The sequence below is a fragment of the Pongo pygmaeus genome, chromosome 7, assembly GCF_028885625.2.
Source record: "Pongo pygmaeus isolate AG05252 chromosome 7, NHGRI_mPonPyg2-v2.0_pri, whole genome shotgun sequence".
Lineage (NCBI taxonomy): Eukaryota > Metazoa > Chordata > Mammalia > Primates > Hominidae > Pongo > Pongo pygmaeus.
In genome coordinates, this window is record NC_072380.2 from 11,256,666 (window position 1) to 11,279,356 (window position 22,691).

The 22,691-nt window shown below is 35.9% G+C and overlaps 1 protein-coding gene across 3 annotated transcripts in view; it reads right to left on the reverse strand.

Moving 5' to 3' along the window:
* TNKS (tankyrase) overlaps window positions 1-22,691 on the reverse strand; it is a 234,000-nt gene that overhangs the window by 205,670 nt on the left and 5,639 nt on the right. For all 3 annotated transcript variants that reach the window (XM_063668510.1, XM_054497579.2, XM_054497580.2), the window contains exon 2: window positions 269-493. In XM_063668510.1, coding sequence (XP_063524580.1) covers window positions 269-493 — 225 coding nt within the window. The remainder of the gene's footprint in view (window positions 1-268; window positions 494-22,691) is intronic.

The following is a 22,691-nucleotide window of genomic DNA, read 5'->3' on the forward strand; positions in this document are numbered from 1 at the left end:
AAATTAACTAAATTTGACAATAGTAATCCATTAAAATTGAGTTCCACATCAGTAGGCATTTGACTGCATTTGGAAAGTTAATATTGTGAATCTTCCCCTAAGTAACTTTAGATTACCATTTCTCTGTTTACCTTTTGATGGAAAAGAACTGCTTCTAGAAGAAGCAATAAACCCTTCCTTACCTATTCTGAGGAAACACTATTTGTACCACAAAAAAAGTAAGAATAAACCTTTATTTAAAATTTAGATATCATCAAATGCTACTTACCAATGCACACATCGATTTTCCCTTTAATAGCAGCTTCATGCAGAGGCGTATAGTTCCAGTTATCCCTGGCATTTGGATCAGCTCCTTGGCACAATAACAGACTCACAACCTCAGCATGGCCAAAAGAACAGGCATTATGAAGCGGGATGAGACCTCCATCATCACGAGCGTGGACATTAGCACCCATCTGTAGTAAATGTTCTACAACATCCTTCCTTCCAAAACCTAAAAAGAAACAAAAAAAGTCTTGTATATATATTCGATTTTGTAAAAAGAACCATTAGAATTTCTGTAACAATATCAACAAGTATGAACAACTGAAGTACTGCACTCTATAGTAAATGGTGTAAAACAAAAGAAACATTAGCTTCATTCAAACTGACTCATTTCACAGAATTTAGAACTAAGGAAGCTCTTCCTTTAGTCTTTGGGCTGTTCATTCAAAAAAACATTTTCTAAACACTTAAGATGTGCTGTGCAACAGTGCTAGAAACACAAAATAAATATGATAAGACTTGTCCAGGAACTCACTTTCCCCTCATGCTTCACAACACAAAACTGTATATAGAAACTCATCTGTACATTCATAGTAACAAAGGTTATTTAAATACTGCTGATAGGCTGGGCGCAGTGGCTCACACCCTCACAGCACTGTGTGAGGCCGAGGTGGGCGGGTCACCTGAGATCAGGAGTTCAAGACCAGCTGGGCCAACATGGTGACACCCCGTCTCTAATAAAAATACAAAAATTAGCCAGGCGTGGTGGCAGGCGCCTGTAATCCCAGCTACTTCGGAGGCTGAGGCACGAGAATCGCTTGAACCTGGGAAGCAGAGGTGGCAGTGAGCCGAGACCACGCCACTGCACTCCAGCCTGGGCAATAGTGTGAGACTCCTCAATAAAATAAAATAAAATAAAATAAAAATAAATAAATAAATACTGCTGATAACCGAATTTAAGACAAATCACAACACACAGCATTGTATTAGGGAAATTGGGGATGAATGTATGGGTATGAGAAATACGTGGTGAATGCTTGGTCAAAGGGAATTTTGAAAAGGAAGAACTAAAGATGATGCCAAAATATCTATTCTTGGGGCTAGTGGCCAAACTATATGAGATGGGTGGTGAACTGGAACAATTCAAGCTTGGATTCACTGAGTTTGAGGAAACAATATGGCAAATGAGTGGGAATACAAGCACTTGGGAATATAAAACCAGAATTTTATAAGAAGTATCACAGTTTTCAGACAAAAATGGGGGTCTAGGGGGAGTCAGAAAGAGTCTCAAGCAGTCTAAGGATGAGGCAAACACTTAGAAAGGTAAGAAATACTAAGAAAGTACAACATCGTGGAAGTCAAGGAACAACAACATTATGCAAAGTCCAGTACCATGAGGATTTAATGAGATCAACGGAGAAGAAAAAAATGGCCATTGGTAATTTTAAACTAATTTTAGTATAGTGGTAAAATTACATACTAAATTGCAATGGGTTATAAAAGGAAACCGCAAATATTTGCATTTTTATATTCACAAGCTAGAATCTTAACTAATGATTCTTTCCCACTTTAAATTGTATTAGGTTTTATTAACTAGGTATCACTACCTCTACTATTACTGGGTAATATTGTTAGAAAATGGCATCTTAAATAAAAATAAAAGACAGTAAAAGAGTCACATCTTCCTCCATTTTGGGCATATGTTAAACAAATAAAAACCATGTGGAAAAGAGTAAGGGGAAAAAAGAAATTTATCTCAAGATATGTCTTCCATGCTATCTATAGAAATTCATTCATTCCAGAAAAGCAGGCTCTAAGAAAAAGTCTCCAAAGTAAAGCATACATTTCCACAGATATGTATCATAAAGTCAGAATGAGGTTTCCATAGAAAATATCCTTAAAAATTAAGCTGATAATTTTAGGTGAAAAGATCAATTTTGTATTAGTAACTAAATCAGTAAAAGCATAGGGTACATGCTCAAGTAAATTGTCAGCATCTTACCAGGGTTCTTGGTTTTGTTTTTTAAATACCTGCAGAACTTTACGGATGTTATGTTTTCTTTAATTCTCTAACTTCAACTTCCTTCCCCCTACCATCACTGCCCTACTCTTCCACTGGGCCATACGTGCTGTCCTGACCCAGGAAGGTTGAATTATTCTCCTTCTCTACGGATCTGAATAAAGCCTGAGTGCAAACTTCCATTTCCCTAATCAGCACCAGCCCTTGAGAGCAGCCTTGGGAGCTGAGTCCTGCAAAGCCACAGGGGTGGAGCTGCCCAAGGCCTTCGGAGCCCACCCCTTGCATTGGTGTGGCCTGGATGTGAGACATGGAGTCAAGGGAGATTATTTTGGAACTTTAAGATTGAACAACTGCCCTGCCGGGTTTCCGAAGTCCATGGAGCCTGCAGGCCCTTTGTTTTGGTTGATTTCTCCCTTTTGGAATGTGAGTATTTAGCCAATGCCTGTACGCCCATTGTATCTTGGAACTAACTAACTGGCTTTGATTTTACAGGCAGAAGGGACTTGCTTTGCTTTGAACTGTGGACTTTTGAGTTAATGCTAGAATGAGTTGAGACTACTGGGGACTATTGGGAAGGCATGATTGTATTTTGAAAAGTGAGAAGGACATGAGATTTGGGAGGAGCCAGGGACCGAAAAATTTGGTTTGGATTTGTGGCCCCACCCAAATCTCACGTCAAATTATGATCCCCAGTGTTAGAAGAGGGGCCTGGTGGTAGGTGACTGGATCATGGAGGCAGATTTCCCTCTTGCTGTTCTCGTAATAGTGAGTTCTCACAAGAGCTGGTTGTTTAAAAGTGTGTAGCACCTCCTCCTGCTCTCCTCTTCCTCCTTCCCTGGCCATATAAGACATGCCTGCTTCCCCTTCACCTCCCGCCACGACTGTGAATTTCCTGGGGCCTCCCCAGCCATGCTTCCTGTACAGCCTACAAAACCGTGAGTCAATTAAACCTCTTTTCTTTATAAATTACCCAGGCTCAGGTAGTTCTTTATAGCAATGCAAGAATGGACTAACACAGCCATTATAAAAACATTTTTACCATTACTAAAAAAAAAGTCAAAATAAATTTCCTTGTACATTTGTCCTATTCCTTTAAGATAAATGCCTCAAAGTAGTAGTACTAAATCAAAGGGTATACATTTAAAACTTCGCATGTTGCCAATTGCCCTCTATCAATTTTCATTTTCAACCAAAATCCTTGTGGCCATTCCGTGCACATTTGTAAGCTTTACAAACAAAGAGGTAAAAAAAAAAAAAAAAAATGCATTGTTATTTACTTTTTTCAGTTCAGATATTTGCTTTTTTACTGTTGAAAACTAAACATATGAATACAGTTGAACTCTTACCCTCAATCCTAGTCCCCTCTTTGCTTCCCCAGAGGTACTATTACATAAATTCAATGTTTGTTATATCATGCATATTATATACTTTTCAATGTGTGTTTTTAAACACTTGTGTTTCTATATTTATATTTTATACATTTCATGTTATTATTTATATATTATGTATTTCATATTTTATGTGATTAGAATATATTTCATATATTCACATTATTATTGTCAACATCATATGGTTCAATCTATATTAGTGGAAGGTTGATAACCATAATCCATTCTTCTGGCTGATATGGTTTGGCTCTGTGTCCCCCCCCAAATCTCATGTTGAACTGGAATCCCCATGTGTTGAAGGAGGGGCCTGGTGGGAAGTGATTGGGTCATGGGGGTGGTTTCTAATAGTTTAGCACCATCCCCCTAGTGCTGTCACATGAGTGAACTCTCATGACATCTGGAGGTTTAAAAGTACGTGGTAATCGGGAGGTGGAGCTTGCAGTGAGCCGAGATCGCCCCACTGCACTCCAGCCTGGGCAACAGAGCGAGACTCCATCTCAAAAAAAAAAAAAAAAAAAGAGGGGGGTGGTGGCAACTCCCTCTTTCTGCTGTTTCTCTCCTGCCCCACCATGGTTGCTTCCCCTTTGCCTTCTGCCATGATTGTAAATATCCTGAGGCCTCCTCCCACCCATGTTTCCTGTACAGCCTGCAGAACTATGAGTCAATTAAAACTCTTTTATTCATAAATTACCATCTTAGGTAGTTCTTTATAGCAGTGTGAGAATGGACTAATACACTGGCCAACAGAAAGACTCAATTTTGCTCAGACTCAGTTTTGCTCGGGAATTGGCAGGAAATAATATACTAAGAGAAAGCCATCCCTTCCCCAGTCCAGAGAAGTAATCCTAATTAAGCCAATCAGGTAATTTCATTCTGCTCTGCCAGTGACTGGCAATGAGGACAGATGGGAAAATCTAGAAGCTTCTGGAAATATTTTTCTCTCTTCTACACCTTCTACAGAAGGTGTGGGAGGAAGAGTGCCCTTTCTCCTCTCCCCCTTCCTCCCAATAGTTAGAAAATTCAAGAGAATTATTTTTTTAAATGCTGGCATAGAACCCTTACTACGTTCACAAAACTGAAAACAACTCTTGAATGTCCTACCTCTACACTTCTTATCAAGCAGGAAAATAAATGTCCTTAGGCTTTAAGTCAGTTAAAGTTTTAAAATACTCATAGTTAAATCCATGCAAATTGATATAAGCATCTGTTCCTATGTTTACTAAGCATTCACATTTCAACTCTTGTCAGTTCATTGTCTTGGCCATTTTCTTTCGGGCTATTTGTCTTTTTCTTATGATTCTGCAGGCGTTCTTTACATATTCTGAACATTATCTTTTCCTACATGGATTGTGCTTTATATATAAAATTTAAGGAAACCTTTCCTATTTCTGTACTGTTCCTACATTTTCTTCTAGATTATAATTCTTTCACATTTAGATATTTAATTAACTTGTAACTATGGTGTGAGTTAAGATTTTTATTTTTATTTTTCCTTATCTTTTCTTTTTGGTTGGTCAGTTTGTCTATTTGTTAGTATAACTTTAAAATAAGTCTAGATATCTACTAGGGTAGAGTTGACCCACCTTGTTCCTCTTAAAAAATTATCGGCCGGGCGTGGTGGCTCACACCTGTAATTCCAGCACTTTGGGAGGCCGAAGCGGGCGGATCACGAGGTCAGGAAATCGAGACCATCCTGGCTAACATGGTGAAACCCGTCTCTACTAAAAATACAAAAAATTAGCCAGGCATGGTGGCGGGTGCCTGTAGTCACAGCTACTCGGGAGGCTGAGGCAGGAGAATGGTCTGAACCCGGGAGGCGGAGCTTGCAGTGAGCCGAGATCACGCCACTACACTCCAGCCTGGGCAACAGAGCGAGACTCTGTCTCAAAAGAAAATAAAAAGAAAATGGAGAGATTCACTTGTCTCACACAATTTGTCAAGACAAAGGCAATCTAGGCACACATAGCAGTTTATCAACGGTATTAGGAGCTCCTTAGAATCTTTCCACTCTGACATTCTTAGCATCTCCACTTGCTTCTTACCTCACAGTCACAAGACTGCTGTATCTCTAAGCCTCATATCTAGGTTCTCAGACAAGAAGGGAGAGTGAGTAAAGGGTGGAGGGGGGCGCAGGGGAGTTTTCTCTCTGGACTTTTTTATTATTAAGGAAGAAATGGCATCTCCAGATACTTTCATACATAGTTCATTGGCCAAAAATGTGTCATCTGTCCAGCTACCAAAAAAACAAAAAAGGCTAAAAAATCAAGTCTTTCATAGCCAGACACACTACTGCCTTGAATGAAATCTAAGATCTGTCAGTGAAGAATTCGAAGAAAATAAATTTGGGGTACATAACCAACAGTATTTGTCACAACTTTGTAAGTCAAGGGTAAGAAGATTGGATTTCATTGTAAGTATGTAGGAAGCCATTTATTAGGGAAATTACTTGATTCTATCTAAATCTTAAAAGGATCATGTGTTAGCTATGTGAAAAATAGACAAGTGAAGAGCAAAATCAGAGGGACTAGTCGAAACATTCTGCAGTAGTCTGGGCAAGAACTGATAGTGGGTTGGAAAAAAACAGTGAAAGTAAAGCTGGGTCAAAGAAGAGAAAAATGGATAGGTTTTAAAGCAAAGATGACTGGCTCTCAGGTATCTAGCTTAAGCAACTCTATTTTTAGAGGCGCCAGTTGAGGAAGGGTCAGGCAAAGCAGGTACAAGAAGTGTACCCCAATGAACTGCTTTTCCGCAACGACTATATCAAGTAATATAATGTGTAAATTTCAGCACATTCTTTCCCCAAACAGTTCATGAGAAACAATGACATTATATTACATATTCAAAGCAATTTAAAAATGTACTATGTGGTGTGCTGGCAGTGAAGAAACCCAAATTCCTAACACATAGCCTAACCCCAATATACTTAACAATTTTCCTTATTCTAATAGCAAAGAGTGGTTTAAGGCCTTTCAAAAATATTTCAATATCAAATTTAAGGTCACCGGTATCTATTCCCCATTCACTTATGTTCAGCATTGTAAACCCACCTAAAATTAAAGCTTCCATGCAACAACGATGGCCAATATTAAATCATATAACTGACAACTATGACTTCTGAAATTTAATAAAAGAGAAAAATCTAAGGTGTTTGGAGTATTTTAAACTGATGTTTTTATCTATGGCAGCAAAATCACATCTTAAAGTCATTTTCCCCCTAATTAGACTGTCAGCAAAACTACAACCACTGTACATCACTTGAACTATTAATTTTTTAACCTACACTTATATACCAAATGAGAACATTTATATTACATCTCCCACGCTTTTTAAGTGTAAAAAGATCCCATTACACCCAAAAGATAAAGTAACTGTATACTAAGTTTGGGGTTGTCTAGGAAAATAACTCATGGAACTCTCTCATATATATCTATGTGTTAAATTTAATTTAGCCTCAAGTTGCCTCCTTACATATTTAAGGTTAGGCCTAAAGGTTTCTTCATACATACATCTAACTGGATATGTAAACTGAATGTAACCTACTCTTGTACCAATCACAAAGATTCAGCTAAAGGCAGCCAAATGTTCAAACTGTGTTCAAGTAAGGCAAACAACAAGCTGTAACCAATCAAACTCTTTCTATACCTTACTTTTGTCTTCTGTACATCACTTCCTTTTTCTACCCATAATTGTTATCTGACCATGTGGCAGCCCTGGAATTACTCTGAACCTATTCTGGCTCGGAGGCTGCTTGATTCACGAAGCATTCTTTGCTCAATTAAACTGTTAAAATTAATTTGACTAAGGTTTTTCTTTTAATATGTGACATAAAGGAAATCAGAGAAGCTGAGTTGGGAAAGATAAAAAGGCACTTGGTGACAAATGTGACTTGTTCATCATTATCTTTAGAAACATTAGGAAAAACTGGAATCTAAAATATGAGAATGGCTTGCTATATATATACATATATAACATAAATATTACTTTCCCTATCTTAAGTATTATCAATCCACTTTCATCCAAAATAAAAAGCAAAACAAAAATTCTTAACAATGAAAATATTGCTTTCAATGAAACAAAATTCAGCTATGACACATTTATGCAATACCTACGAGTTTAAAAAAAAAGGTTTTTCCCGGCCAACAGACTTGCCATTCACTAGTTTAACACTAGTGGTTCCAGACACTTTTGAGTATCTCTAAAGGTCCACTAAACACAGGAATTCACAATGTTGCTATTAAAAATCTGAATGACATCTGTATCTTGGCTGATGTGCAGGAGGCAGCCTCAAAATTATAGAGGGGTATATAGCACAGCAGCCCCATCTCAACATGACTTTCTGATTCTACTCACTTTCTCGTACAGGTCTATCTTCTAAAGTTCTTTAAAGTTTTCTGTTTTACTATATTTCATGGAGAAAATGTATCTGCTATAGTGATAGTCCCGAAACTAGGAATTAGGGAAAGACTTGTGACATGAAACAGAAAAGAATGAGAGAAAACATAAGAAAGATAGAGGATGGGAAGAGAGGACATATTGTAGAAATAATGACAAGACTTCTAAATAATTAAAGGAAGAAGTAAAAGTTCAGATTAATATATTCATGGAGTGCCAAACAGCATGGACACTTTGTAGCAAAGTCTAACAACAACAAAGGCCATAGTCTCTCAGAAAGAAAACAAATCAGCTAAATACAAAAAAACAAACAATCAGTTGACTGAAGTCAACCTTAACTATGAGAAAAGACACTTTGATACTTAATTTCATATATAGCTAACTTTATTTCCATGTAAAAATGAAATTAATCTCAGATATGCAAAATCTCTAAGGTGAACACAGAAAGATCCTGGTTGAAAATACTCATGACAAAAAACGAATTCAGTAGTATGTGTGTGAGCATGTGTCTATACATCACGAATTAACTCAGTACAAATCTGTCCTCTCTCAAGACTTAACACTGACTAATAATCACCCTAACAAATAATTACAATATAGGGTTACAAAGAAAACTTAACCAAGTTTGGGATAGAGACCTTCCCTAATAAAGTGATATTTTGAGCTAAGATCTAAGGAATAAGCAATTTACCAGACAAAAGGATAGGGATAAATGTTCCAAAGAGAGTAAGGCACAGTAAATCAAGAGGTGAGAAACTCTTTATATTCAAGTGCCTAAAAAAGTTCAGAATGGTTCAAACAGAGAGAAAGAAATAGAAACTAAAAGTGGCAACAACATGGAATCGCCGGGCACGGTGGCTCACGTCTGTGATCCCAGCACTTTGGGAGGCCGAGGCCCAGCACTTTTGGATCACAAGGTCAGGAGATCGAGGCCATCCCAGCTAACATGGTGAAACCCCGTCTCTACTACAAATATAAAAAAATAGCCAGGCGTGGTGGTGGGCGCCTGTAGTCTCAGCTACTCAGGAGGTTGAGGCAGGAGAATGGCGTGAACCCGGGAGGCAGAGCTTGCAGTGAGCCAAGATTGCACCACTGCACTCCAGCCTGTGCGACAGAGTGAGACTCCATCTCAAAAAAAGAAAAAAACATGGAATCAACTTTCTGCCACAGAAATCATGAAGATAAGCAGATCATCCCTCAAAACAAACACAGTATGTCCAAACTACAATTCCTTTATTTTAAGTATGTCAGTGTGAAGACTAAGACGATTACCAAAGTGACAGAATTAAAATTTCTGCTATGTGAACTTAGATACAGCTTAAGAAAACTGCTAAATGTAGATAGGTACCTATATATACATCAATCTTGGCAGCCAAAAGGGAAAAAAGGCTACAAGGATTCTCGAAATTCTGCTGATAGTTTTTGGTCTAGCTTCCTTAAATTCAACATAGAATTTGTTGTAGAAATTACTCTTAAGGCCACAGTAGGGAGGAAAATGTTAAACATAGTACAATGAATGAATCACAGTAACTAGACATCAAATGAAAACGCAGCAAAATGCCCCGAATATAATTTTTAAAAAAGAAAATCTACCTCCATTTTTAATGGTTGATTTTTATTTATTTTTTTATTTAAGAGACAGGGTCTTGCTCTGTTGCCCAGGCTGGAGGGCAGTGGCATGATCAGAGCTCACTGCAACCTTGACTTCCGGTGCTCAAGTGATCCTCCCACCTCAGCCTCCCTAGTAGCTGGGGCTACAGGCGTGCCACCACACTGGGTATATGGTAGACACATCTGACAGCAACGACTTAGCCTGAGCATACCCTGAGAATGACCCTGTATGGCAGATGCACCTGAATGTGTGGTCACAGTTCCGAGCTAGGGAATACAAGAGTGGCCAACCTGGAGATCCATTCCTTATCTACGAGGGACATCTGAGCCCCAAGCCCATCCTGTGAAATGGAACATGGGCCATACAGAGGATTGAGGCCCTTTGTTTTGGGTTAAAGGCTGCCAGGTGGAGGTTGTTGGGGGTGGCTGTCAAGTGAAAATGCTGTATTAACTGCATGCTTTTTGCAAGCAGTTGGTTATTCTACCCATCCTAATGCCACTGGGCCATGTGGTAATTCTGTCCACCACGCCAGCAAGGGACTGGTGGTTCTGCCCAGCCCACTGCCACTGGAATCTCTCCCCTGTATTTTAGCCCCCAGGACATTATGTTTCATTCATTGGCTCAGGGTCTCTTTTTTGGCCTCTTAAACCTGGTGCTATCCCCATTACCGTCAGTAGGGGTACAGCACAACATCCGGCTAGCTTTTTAAATTTTTTTGTAGAGACGGGGATCTCACTTTATTGCCCAGGCTGGTCTCAAACTCCTGGGCTCAAGTAATCCTCCCACCTTGGACTCCCAAAGTGCTGGGATTACAAGTGAGCCATCACACCTGGCCTGTATTTATTATTCAATAAATGGTTCAAAAAAAACCTGGCATCTGCTTAGAAAAGAACAATTTTTAAAATATTTACCTCTTAATATATAGCAAAATTAATTTAAAATAGATTAAGGTGTAAAATGTCAAAATGAAACCATAACAAAATTAAGTGGACAGTTGCAATGATCTCAGGATAGGAGAAGCAATAGAACAAAACAAACAAAAAAAATTTAAGGCAATAGATTTGAAAAGTTTATAGATTTAAAAAAACACTTTTTAAGGCAATAGATTTCAAAAGCTTACAGATAAAATTTTAAAACAAGCCAGGAAAATATTCGCAATTACTTTAACAAAGCACAGATAACAAAGACACCAAAAGGCAAAAGAAAAAAAGAATAGGAAGAGATATAATGCCAAACGATAAATGCCAATTGTCTTTTAAAAGTAAAACAGTGACCTAAGAAATGCAAATTAACTAAGCATTGGTTTTATCAAACAACTAAAATGTTTTCAATGTTGACGTTTAGAGACATGTACAAAAATGTTCATAGCAGCACTATTCATAATAGAACACACATAAAAACCACCCAAATACTCAACAGTAGAATGGGTAAGTAGTGGTATATTCCCACAATAGAATTATATAAACAATGAAAATGAACAAACTACAACTATATAAGACAGATGAATCTCCCACAAAATAGTACTGACTATATAGTATCATTTATCAGAAGTTCAACAAAATCTATGAGTGTTAGAGGGGTAATGACTCAAAAGACATAGGACAGGAGCTTATGGATTGCAGATGATGTTCTGATTCTTGAGCAGAGCGCTAGTTACCCAGGTGTATTCACTTTGTAAAAATTCAACTCCCAGTACACTCATGATCTGTGTGTGCTATGGAGCTATGTCCACACTAAGAAACTATGGTAATAGCTGATGTTGTCCAGGGTGTGATGACAGGAATTATTAGAATCTTTTAGGAAACCAAATGGTATTTGCTCCCAATGATAAAATCTGAGCTTTCAAAGAAATATTAGAATTCTGTAACACTTGCAACTGTTGCTATAAGCTTAACAGTTTCCCAATTCTAAAATACTTTTCTGATGAGATTAGTGGCAATATTAACAATTATGCTTATTATTTTTATTACAAAGTAAAATGTGTCAACATTTGGAATACCTGCATAGCTTCAAGAACCAATATTTTCTAAATGATCAAAACAAGTACAGGTATACCCATTTCTGGATTCTAACAATGGATTCTAACATAGCAGAGGTGTAAAAAAAATTCACTGATTTGGCTTCAGATTCTACATTGCAACTAACCCTTAGGAAACTACTACTTATCAAGTGTGGGTGTAGAATCAAAGAGAAAAAAGGCAAAATTATCTGACAACGCTATTAAAATATTTCTTCCTTTTCCAACAACATTTTCTGTTTGAAGCAGGATTTTCTTCACATACTTTAACCCAAACAATATACCACAATTGGCAGGTAGAAGCAGATGAGAATTAGCTATTTCCTATTAAGTCAGACATTAAAGTGACTTGCAAAGTGTAAAATAATGCCTCTTCTCATTATTTGCTTTAGAAAATAGCTTCTTTTCATTAAGAATGTTGTTTACACATATTTACATATAATGGAGTTTATCATTTTATTTTTAAAATTTCTAGTATTATATTCGTTTTAAATTTTTAATATGGTAAGTCTCCACAGACATAACTCACATAAACAAAAATTATTTCAATTATTTTTAAGAGTGTAAAAGAGCACTGAGACCAAAAAGTTTGAGAAACACTGCATTTTTACTATAAGCTTTCTTAAGGGCAGGAAATATTCCATTCTCATAATCTTGCTCATATTTCTCGAGCTGTTACTGAACCACTCAAAAACCTTAGCGCTCAAGCCAGATCGCTGAGAAACAAACCAGGGGGAGAAAATACACCATGGAATTGCCCCAGTGACTGTTAATTAAACAAGTTGCACGCAGCTTGCTTGAATTTCCATAAACACTTCATTACTGCTGAGTTTCATACTGACAGAGAAGGTCTACAGTCACTCTCAAAAAATGTGAATCAACAGATAAGATGAAAAGAGTGTCCTCAACATAATTGCTGAGATTCAGTCTATTAAATATACTATTTTCCATATTTCATGTTGGTAATATTAAGAAACTCTCCAGGACAATAGAAAGACTAAAATGTCCACTATGATACCCCCATTTTTTTTCACTTAAATGTGGTAAAATATACTTAATATAAAATTTACCATCATAACCATTTTTAAATGTAGAGTTCAGTGGCATTACATACTTTCAAACTGTTGTGACTCCAATATGTTTCATCTACTGTTCAAAAAATTTTTAACTTCTTCTTCCATGAGTCAAAACATACAGCAAAATTTATCTACAAGATTTTCTAACAACTCTAAGTAGTCTTTTAAAGAAAGTCGTTGCTGGCCGGGTGCAGTGGCTCACACCTGTAATCCCAGCACTTTGGGAGGCCAAGGCGGGCAGATCACAAGATCAGGAGAACGAGACCATTCTGGCTAACATGGTGAAACCCCATCTCTACTAAAAATACAAAAAAAAATTAGCCAGGCGTGGTGGCGGGCGCCTGTAGTCCCAGCTACTCGGGAGGCTCAGGCAGGAGAATGGTGTGAACCCAGGAGGCAGAGCTTGCAGTGAGCCAAGATCGCGCCACTGCACTCCAGCCTGGGCGACAGAGCGAGACTCCGTCTCAAAAAAAAAAAAAGAAAGTAGTTGCTAAAATATCCTTCCTTCTTCCATTTAGTTATGAGGTTCTTCAAAGATTACTTCCAATCACACTTTTTATGTTTATAAAAACAATCAATTAAACAAAAGACCAGACAGTCCCAACATTCTAGTAACTGCAAATGTTCCAATACCATACTTACAAAAAAGTTTTACTTTAAATGCCTAAGAGAAGGACTGGAGGGAATATGTCAAAATCACTAGTAGCTGCCTTGGGGTAGGAAGATGATGCATGACTTTTTACTGTACTTTCCAAAATTTGTAAAGTTACTTTTATTACCAGAAAACCAACTTGAGAAAGCAATAAGAATCGTCAAATTACAAAATGACACAAAATACAGATTTTATTTCTCATTGCTACCAACTTTCGCTTTGAGTAGCACAGACCAAAGGATTTTAGGACAACCAGATTGGGTTTAAATCTGGCACCATTACTTAAAAGCTAGCTATGTGACCTTGGACTCTGATGACAAAAGACTGGGCTAATATACGAGGATTATTATTTATGTACTTAAGAATGTCAGAAGATCAGAAATCAGAAGTGTTAACTCAAAAAGTTTACTTGTTCAAATACTTACAGAGCACTAAAACAAGCAATTCATTGAATTAAATAATGAAATTCTCTTATTATATACCCCATATTTATCTGCTTTCATAAATTAACATAGGATAACAGTTATATTTTTCTGTTGTTAAGTTTGTGTATTTTGGGGCTGGGGAGAAGGAGGAGGCAGACAACTTTTGATAGCTTGTTCAAAGTTTCAAAAATTTATCCAAAAAGTTTTCTTTTTCCAAAAAAGAACAGTTTCCCGCAAAGCAGAAAAACATAAGTTGGCACCTCAAGACATTAGAAAAAAATAGCTAAGATGTATTAACTAAATGTAATTCTATGTCATTTCTTTTGAAAATACCAAATTTCCACAGTCAACATGAGAATAACCCAAGCATTTGGAAGAGGAGACCTGCACATCTTATTAACAGGACTGATGAGAATGTCAAAATGGTTTCTATGGTTGATGAATATTATCAGAATGAGGGCATCAGAACTTTTCAATGTCTACTTATTATGTATATAATATATATGTCAACATATAATTTGACATATATAATGTTATATACATGTAGACACAAAAAAAGTGTGTATACACACACTTTAACAAGGCATCAGGGAGTTTACTTTATTTTTATTTTTATTTATTTTTTTTGAGACGGAGTCTTGCTCTGTCACCCAGGCTGGAGTGCAGTGGCATGATCTCGGCTCACTGCAAGCTCTGCCTCCTTGGGTTCACACCATTCTCCTGCCTCAGCCTCCCGAGTAGCTGGGACAACAGGTGCCTGCCACCACGCTGGGCTAATTTTTTGTGTGTGTATTTTTAGTAGAGATGGGGTTTCACCGTGCTAGCCAGGATGGCCTCGAACTCCTGACCTTAACGATCCGCCCTCCTTGGCCTCCCAAAGTGCTGGGATTACAGGCATGAGTCACCGCGCCCGGCTGGCTTAGTTTATTTTTGAACTAATGACACAGAGACTATAGCTTTAAGGTTTTTTGAGTCAATCAGTAAATTCAAAACAAATTTTGTTCAGTTTGGACTTGTAGTTCACGGAAATCATCTGCTAACTACCAAATGCTTCTTCACTTTAGAAGAAAATCTACCACAGAAGAAAAAATATACAAGTCCAAACATCTGCCACCTACCAGCAGTTTAGTTTGTTATACTGAAAAGGCAAAAAGGATAGAGAAAAAATTTTACATCACGTTATTTTCCCTTTTCCAAAACCAAAATCAATAAAAAAATAAATAACTTGGCTAAATTGAATGGGGAGCTGACATACTCCAAAAAACAGCTTAAAAAAAAAAGTTTACGCTCACGCTGCTTTAATTCTATAAATAGATACCTGAACAAACTGGCAAAACAAGTTTCGAGAAAAGAACTCAGTAACTCACTCTGGGGAAAGCAAACTCAGACATCTGATGAAGCCTTAAAAGAAAAGCAACGGGCACACAAAAACAAAACACCTAAAACTTTCTTCAATTACTCGAAAGCAAAGTGATTTTTTTTTTTTTTAATGAGCCCCGGAGTTATCCTGAGCTCCTAGGCTTTAGTAGAAATCCCTAGGAAACCCACCCTACTCATTTTTTCTTGAAGATATAATGCTTTTTATTCACCAAGAAACTGAAAGTCCATTTCTGAATGTTTCTTTCTCGTGTATGTTTCATTGGTTTTATTAAGCCCCGTAAGGGGAGGCTTCACCTAGCCCTCAGACTCCAACCCATCTTATCTTAACTAATCCTACTCAATTCTTACGATAAGTATCTATTAATGATGCATGGTATTAGGTGCCTCAAGAGCAGGGCTACACCAAAACTTAGCTATCAGAAGAATAAACATAAGCCAAAGTAGCTTCAAGGACAATGACATGGGGAAAAATAAAAATGTAAGAAGCAACTGCCCCTTCAATTTTATCTACTGCAATATTTTATAGTAAGCTACCCAAAGATTCTTTGTCTATGACACAAAAGGAGGCTGTTAAAAATATTAAAGACTAAACTACTATAGTATTTTCTCCCTCATGTCATCACACAGCTCATGTTTATTCCTTTCCAAAACCAAACCTAACATTACAATAAAATTTATTTTCTCAGAATTATTCACATTCCTTGATTACTTTTCTTCTGGATTCTAAGCTTGAGATTTTTTTTTAACATATTTATGCTCACAACTCGACCTTTGATGATATGCCTCCTATCCTCCCAATGTATTTCTCTGGCCTCTTACCTGTCAAAGAATCACTTCATGTCAGGAAACAACACCTGGCCTGTGACCTATTCAATTCATTGATGGGCTAGGGAATGCTTTACAGGTGACTGGACTACACTTACCAAAAAGACTAAATAGATTATCAGGAAGAGACTTTATCTATAAAATGCCCTTAGCACAATGTCTCTGGTTAAGGTTCCTGAGAAAATGTCTCATAGGTTATATAAACGGCGGTATAAAATGATGATGTTTCATAATTTAAATGCTACTACTGTAAAAGATGATCCTGCAGACCTTACTGAGACTTGATCTATTCTAGGCCAGAGCTGCATGTCCAGCACAAGAAAAAGGGACAAGGGGGATTACCTTAACTATCTCAGACCTTTATTTTTATCCTTGAAATTATTTAGTAATTAATTTCTGTAAAAATGAGCAATGAAAGAAACTGAGGTCAAATATGTACAAAATTCTTACAAGAAGAATTTGGAGAATAACATCCCCGCAGACAATTAATACCTAACAGAAAAAAATGCCCACAAAACAGACAAAATTATAATCAATTATTTTAACACTAGCTAAAAGAGAATACGAGAATGATAGAAGATATGAAAGTATAGCATATGCCTGAGTTAGAAATAAAAGGAAAGAGTTCAGAAAATAATTCAAAATAAAAGAAAAAATAATTTCAAGAAGAAAAGACTACACAAGAAAGAACACAAAATGGAAAAAATGCCACAGATAATGCCTTATAACAGAGGTCAGCAAACTACAACCCATACACCAAATCGGGCCCATCACCTATTCTCATAAATAAAATTTTACTGGAACACAATCACACTCATTCATTTACATATAGTGTATGGATACTTTCACAGTATAAAAGCAAAACTGAGTAGCTATGAGAGGGACCATATAGCTACAAAGCCTAAAATATTTACTATCTGCCATTTACAGAAAGTTTCCAACTCCTGCCTTAAGAAAAATAGAAGACGAAAGGAGAAAAAAAGTTAATAAAAAAATGAAGATATATATTTTTTAATAGGATTCAAAAGAAAGTGACAGTTATCAGGGGTTGGGGGGCAGATAGACAGTTATAGTTTAATGGGTACAAGAGCTTATTTAAGATGACAAAAAATGTTCTGGAAATGGACAATGGTGATGGCTGCATAACATGGCGAATGAACTTAATGCCACGAAATTGTACACTTAAAATGGTTAAAATGGTAAATTTTACATATATCTTATTAAAGAAATGGAGCAAGTGACAAATTTAGAAGAGGCAAAGTTTCGATATACATAAAAAGAAAAGAACAAATAATAAAAAGCATAATTCGAGAAACTTTTCTGAAATAAAAGATCTGAAACTATGTAAAGAAAAGCCATACCACATACCTGAGAAAATCTATCTAGAGAAACGAACACCAAGACATACTGTAGTAGAATATCTGGTCTTTAATGGAAGAGAAAAAAAAATCCTTTGCCCATCTAGGAAAAAAAAAAAAAAAACAGGCTAAGGGAAGGAAACTCCCATTCTCATCAGACCTTCAACACTAACAGCTCTTAGCAGATCTTTGAGAACCAAAAGTTTAGGTATGGAAGAAATGATGGCCAGATGCAACATAGAAGAGGTAAGTAAAAACCCTATAGTTCTGAGTTTGAATTGGAAGTATCAATATTAGTTAATGAGGTAGATTAAAAGACACAGATTGTCAGAATGTCTTAAAAAGCAACACTCAGATATATACTGTCTACAATAGACACGCTTTAAATATAAAGGCAGATTGATTGAAAGTAAATGAATAGAAAAATACCACACACAGCATAAGAATACTGAAGTGGATATAATCACATCTGATAAAATGTAGCTAAAATCATAAAGATTTTCATAGGATATGTATGAGAACTTCTATGACTTGGGGCCAGATAAAAGTTCTTATCCAGGTGATAAGTCAGAGAAAGCAATAACCATAAAATAAATATATAAATTAAATTTAAAACTTCTATTCAAATGACTCTCATTAAGAAAATTAATCAGTAATTCATAGCCTGGGAGAAAATATTAGCACATTTATCCTACAAAGCACTAGTATGCAGAATATATAAAGTACTCTTAAACTTAATAATGAAAGATAACCCAATAAAACTGAAGTATGGCCAGTAGAAAAAAAAAAAAAAGGACAAAACTTCATAAAAGATATATAAGGCCAGGCGTGGTGGCTCACGCCTGTAATCCCAGCACTTTGGGAGACTGAGGTGGATGGAACACCTGAGGTCAGGAGTTCGTGACCAGCCTGGTCAACATGGTGAAAAACCCCATCTCTACTAAAAATACAAAAATTAGCTGGGCGTGGTGGTGGGCGCCTGTAATCCCAGCTACTCAGGAGGCTGAGGCAGGAGAATCGCTTGAACCGAGGAGGCAGAGGTTGTTGCAGTGAGCCAAGATCGCACCATTATATGCCAGCCTGGGTAACAAGAGCAAAATCAAACAGCAACCACCAAAAACTGTTGATGGGAATGTAAAATGGTACATATACTTTGGGGAAAGGTATTGGCAGTTTCTTATAAAACCAGACATTTACCTACCCTAAGACCCAGAGATTCTAATACTAGGTATTTGCCCAAAAGAAAGAAATTCCGTGTCCACAAAAAGGATTTTATAAGAATGTTCATTGCAGCTTTATTCATAATAGACAAAACAGGAATCAGCTTAAGGGTCTATCAATTGAAGGGATACACAAACTGCAGCATATTCATATAATGAAATCTACTCAGCAGTAAAAAGGAACTACTGATACATGTTACAAAATCAAAAACATGCTGACCAAAATAAGTCTTAAAGAGTACATATTGTATGACTGCATTTATATGAAATTCTAAAACAGGCAACTCTTATTCTAATAGTGGAAAAAACATCAGAACGGTGGTTGCCTGAGGGAAAAGGGGTAGTGACAAGATTGAGATAAGGGGTATGAGGGAACTTTCTGAAGTTTCTATAAGGAAAGTCATAATTTGAGTTACACAGGTATCTGCATTTGTCAAAACTCAGTGAATGTACACATAAGATTTGCACAGATTTCATACTAAAAGATAAATCTTTACACAAATACTGAACTTAGATAATGATATGCATATTAGCACATTTGGAGAAGCTGCACAGATGCCTACCATTTACACTGACATGCTTTAATAAAAAGATGATTGACAGATAAAAGAACATATATGTAGGAATACACATGTAATAGAAATTGTACAGTATAATTTATGTAAGCATTTCTCTATTGTTGAACAGTTGGCTTGTTACAAACTTTTTGCTATTAGCAATAAATTTACATATCATCTTATAAATAGCTAATTTGTTCTTTAAATCATTTGCTTCCAAAGAGTAGTATCATTGAGGTAAAAGAAAGAGACACTTTGCACATCTTTCTAACTAAAAGTTCTCTGTAAACTTTTTTTTTTAAAGAGGTACCTTCAGAAAAGTGTAAGGTTTTAAGAAAACACTAAGTAAAAGGTAATCCAGTTTATAATCAATAATTTTAAGTCTGGGAAGATATTTATGAAACTAGGTCCCTTTCTTCTATTACCAAATTAGACCCTTCTGAAATCCTCAGACAGGGCATTTGCTCACAAGTAATATCAAGGATCTTGTCAGGCAACGAAAAGTGTAAGATAATTCCCACTCCAAGACTGAAGCATTCTGACTCATTTTATTACCCACTGATAGGCAACAATTTAGAGTACATGGTGACTTCTATTATTAACAGGAACGACATTTGTACAAAGGCGAGAAATGAAAAAAAAAAAAAAAAAAAAAAAGACAAGTAAGGCCATGCTGAAAAATCCAGAGAAGAGTCAGGAATGAGTTGAAAAATCTCTGTACTGTTAAATATGTATTGTAGTAGATACCATTAAAAAAAAAAAAAAAAAAGAAAACTGGTTTTTATTTTAAAATACCTCACATTACCTATCATAATCCAAGTCGTATATGTTAACTAACAGGAAGCCCATTTCAAGATTTCTTCAATTTCATGTAAATACTATAAAATCTCAGAATTTAATGTTTTACTAAGGCCTTACAAAAAAAAAAAAAAAAAAAAAGACTTCATTTAAACTTTTCTATAAAAAGAGACCTCTTCAGAATATATGGGTCCTTTAACAAAAATATGTCACTACTAGAAACCACACTAAGGAGGTATCACTCTAAATTGGTACTATTTATAAAACTCTTTTGACTGCTATACTTTAAACAATAGAAAACCAGGGTCAAGGACCACATCTGTAGAAGAAAAAGTCTCATATAAATTCTAGTCAACAATAAAAGAATGGCTCATCTTTACAAAGCCATCTTATGAAAGCATCAAAAATAGTATTTTGAGAACCTGTATCAACAATGGAAACAAGATTTTGTCTTAACTGCAGATAGCATGATTCCATTATTAACACAGTCTCTAAACCATATTCTAAACAAATTATCACAATCCAAGATAGGATACAAAGGATTCCTAATTTTACTGCTGGAAAGGATATGATTATTCTTAAGGTAATATAAATAAAGTGATAAGGATTTAAATATGGTTTCATACCACATCTGAGATCTTTAAAAATGATTTCCAAATACCACACGTTCTCACTTAAGTAAGTGGGAGCTAAACCTTGAGTACACATGGACACAGACAAGGGAAGAATACACACTGGGGCTTACTTGAGGGTGGAGGGTAGGGATGGGGGGAGGCTGAAAATCAAAAAACTACCTATCTGGTACTATGCTCATTGCCTAGGTGATGAAATAATCTGTACACTAAAGCCCCCAAGACTCGCAATTTACCCATGTAACAAACCTGCACATGTAATCCCTGAACCTAAAAGTTGGAAAGAAAAAAAAATTGTTTCATTTCATTCTATAGAACTGTAAACTCATTTTTAAATAGAAATAAAAGCATTAGTTAACATCATTCCTTCCAACCTTTGCTTGGCTAGCTTGGGCTCACCCTTTTAATTCCTGCTTTAAAAAAATCTACCTACAAAGACTTCCTTAACTGCTCTAAAACAAGGATAAGAGCTTATTACGTACTGGGACAGACAGTATAATATACGTTTCCTATCACTCTAGATTAGACACTAGATACTTTATAGGTTTTTGTTGTTGTTGTTGTTTATGCTTCCCCACTAGACTGTAAGCTCCATTAGGGTTAAGGGCTGCTTGCCATTACACAATTGTGTCAGTATTTAACACCCAATCATCTAAGCACACTAAAATATTTCTGGAACAAATAAACTGTAATTTTTAAATTTTTTCATTCAAGGGATTGTACCAATTTCTCATCTTTAAAACAGCTATTCCATGACAATTCAATTACTATCATAATAACCAGTCAACTGATTTTTTTCATTTCTCAGCCTATACATGATAAAGAAGACTAAAGTTTAATAAAACTTTAATGTTATGAATTCAATCATGGAAGTGTGGCAAACTGACTACAGGATATTATGTTTTCATATCATCGAGAATTTTATTACTGTGTTTTCCACAACTGAGCTAAAAACTTTCTTAAAAAGCCAATTCAAGGTTAGGTTCTCATAACTACAACATAATTACAGTACTGTTTGTTTATCTTCTAGCTTATCTGGATATACATAAAACTCTGAAACAGAATAACAAGTAACTATTGTGGCAAATAGAAGACACGTGATTTGAGAAACTAGCACTATTTTGTGTGACTTATCCTAAATACATCAATACACATAAATATAACTATCATTTATTGGCGATTACTCATAAAGTGGGATGGTGAGAAATGACATGATTTGTGAAACAATTTGTTAAAATAGTCAAACTTGGAATAAAGTATGCAAAAGTAGACACCTCTGTTGATTTATAAAATCAGACTTAGGCCTTTCATTTAGCCTAAGGAAAAAGAAATGCTATTTCATCTAAAACAAGCAAGACCCTTGAGCAAACAAATAGACAAAAGTCTGTTTCTGATTCAATTCACTGCATTCTTAGTAAGTAGTGTCTGTAAATCAAGAATGAATCCAGTGACCTAATAATGATTTCCTTTAAGTGTTTCTCATACCACTGGTCATGACCCATTAATGGATCACAAGCAGCATTTGCTCAAAATGAAACAGAATAAAATATAAAATATCAGAAGACAACACATGTATTAAGGGAAAGTATTGTTTCCAGAAACTTTTGATTTAGTTGCATATGTGACAATGTAAAATGTATTTCTAAGTATGGGCTACAATAAAAAACATGTGAAAGCTACTCTCTTGCATATAAGCCCCTCCCCATTACTACTTCTCCCAAAAATTGGGAACTCCCAAGTGTGGTAAAAATAAATACTACAGTGGGTCAACACATGTTTTACTATTAACAGAACAAACTGAAGAAGTGATATATATATATTAGAAATATAGGAGAAAACAGAAGTTATCTTTGGTGTGTTATCTTTGATGTTTGTGTGTGATGCCTTTCATTTTGTATTTTTCTGTCCTATTTGAATTGTATAATGTACAATATATGTATTTCCAATATAATGTTTCTAATGTATAAAACATTATTACCTATATTTTTAAAATATCAACAATAGGTATCCAGGCAGTGAGATTATGGTCCTTTGTTTTTATTTTACAGTTCTCTTTATTTTATAAACATATTATT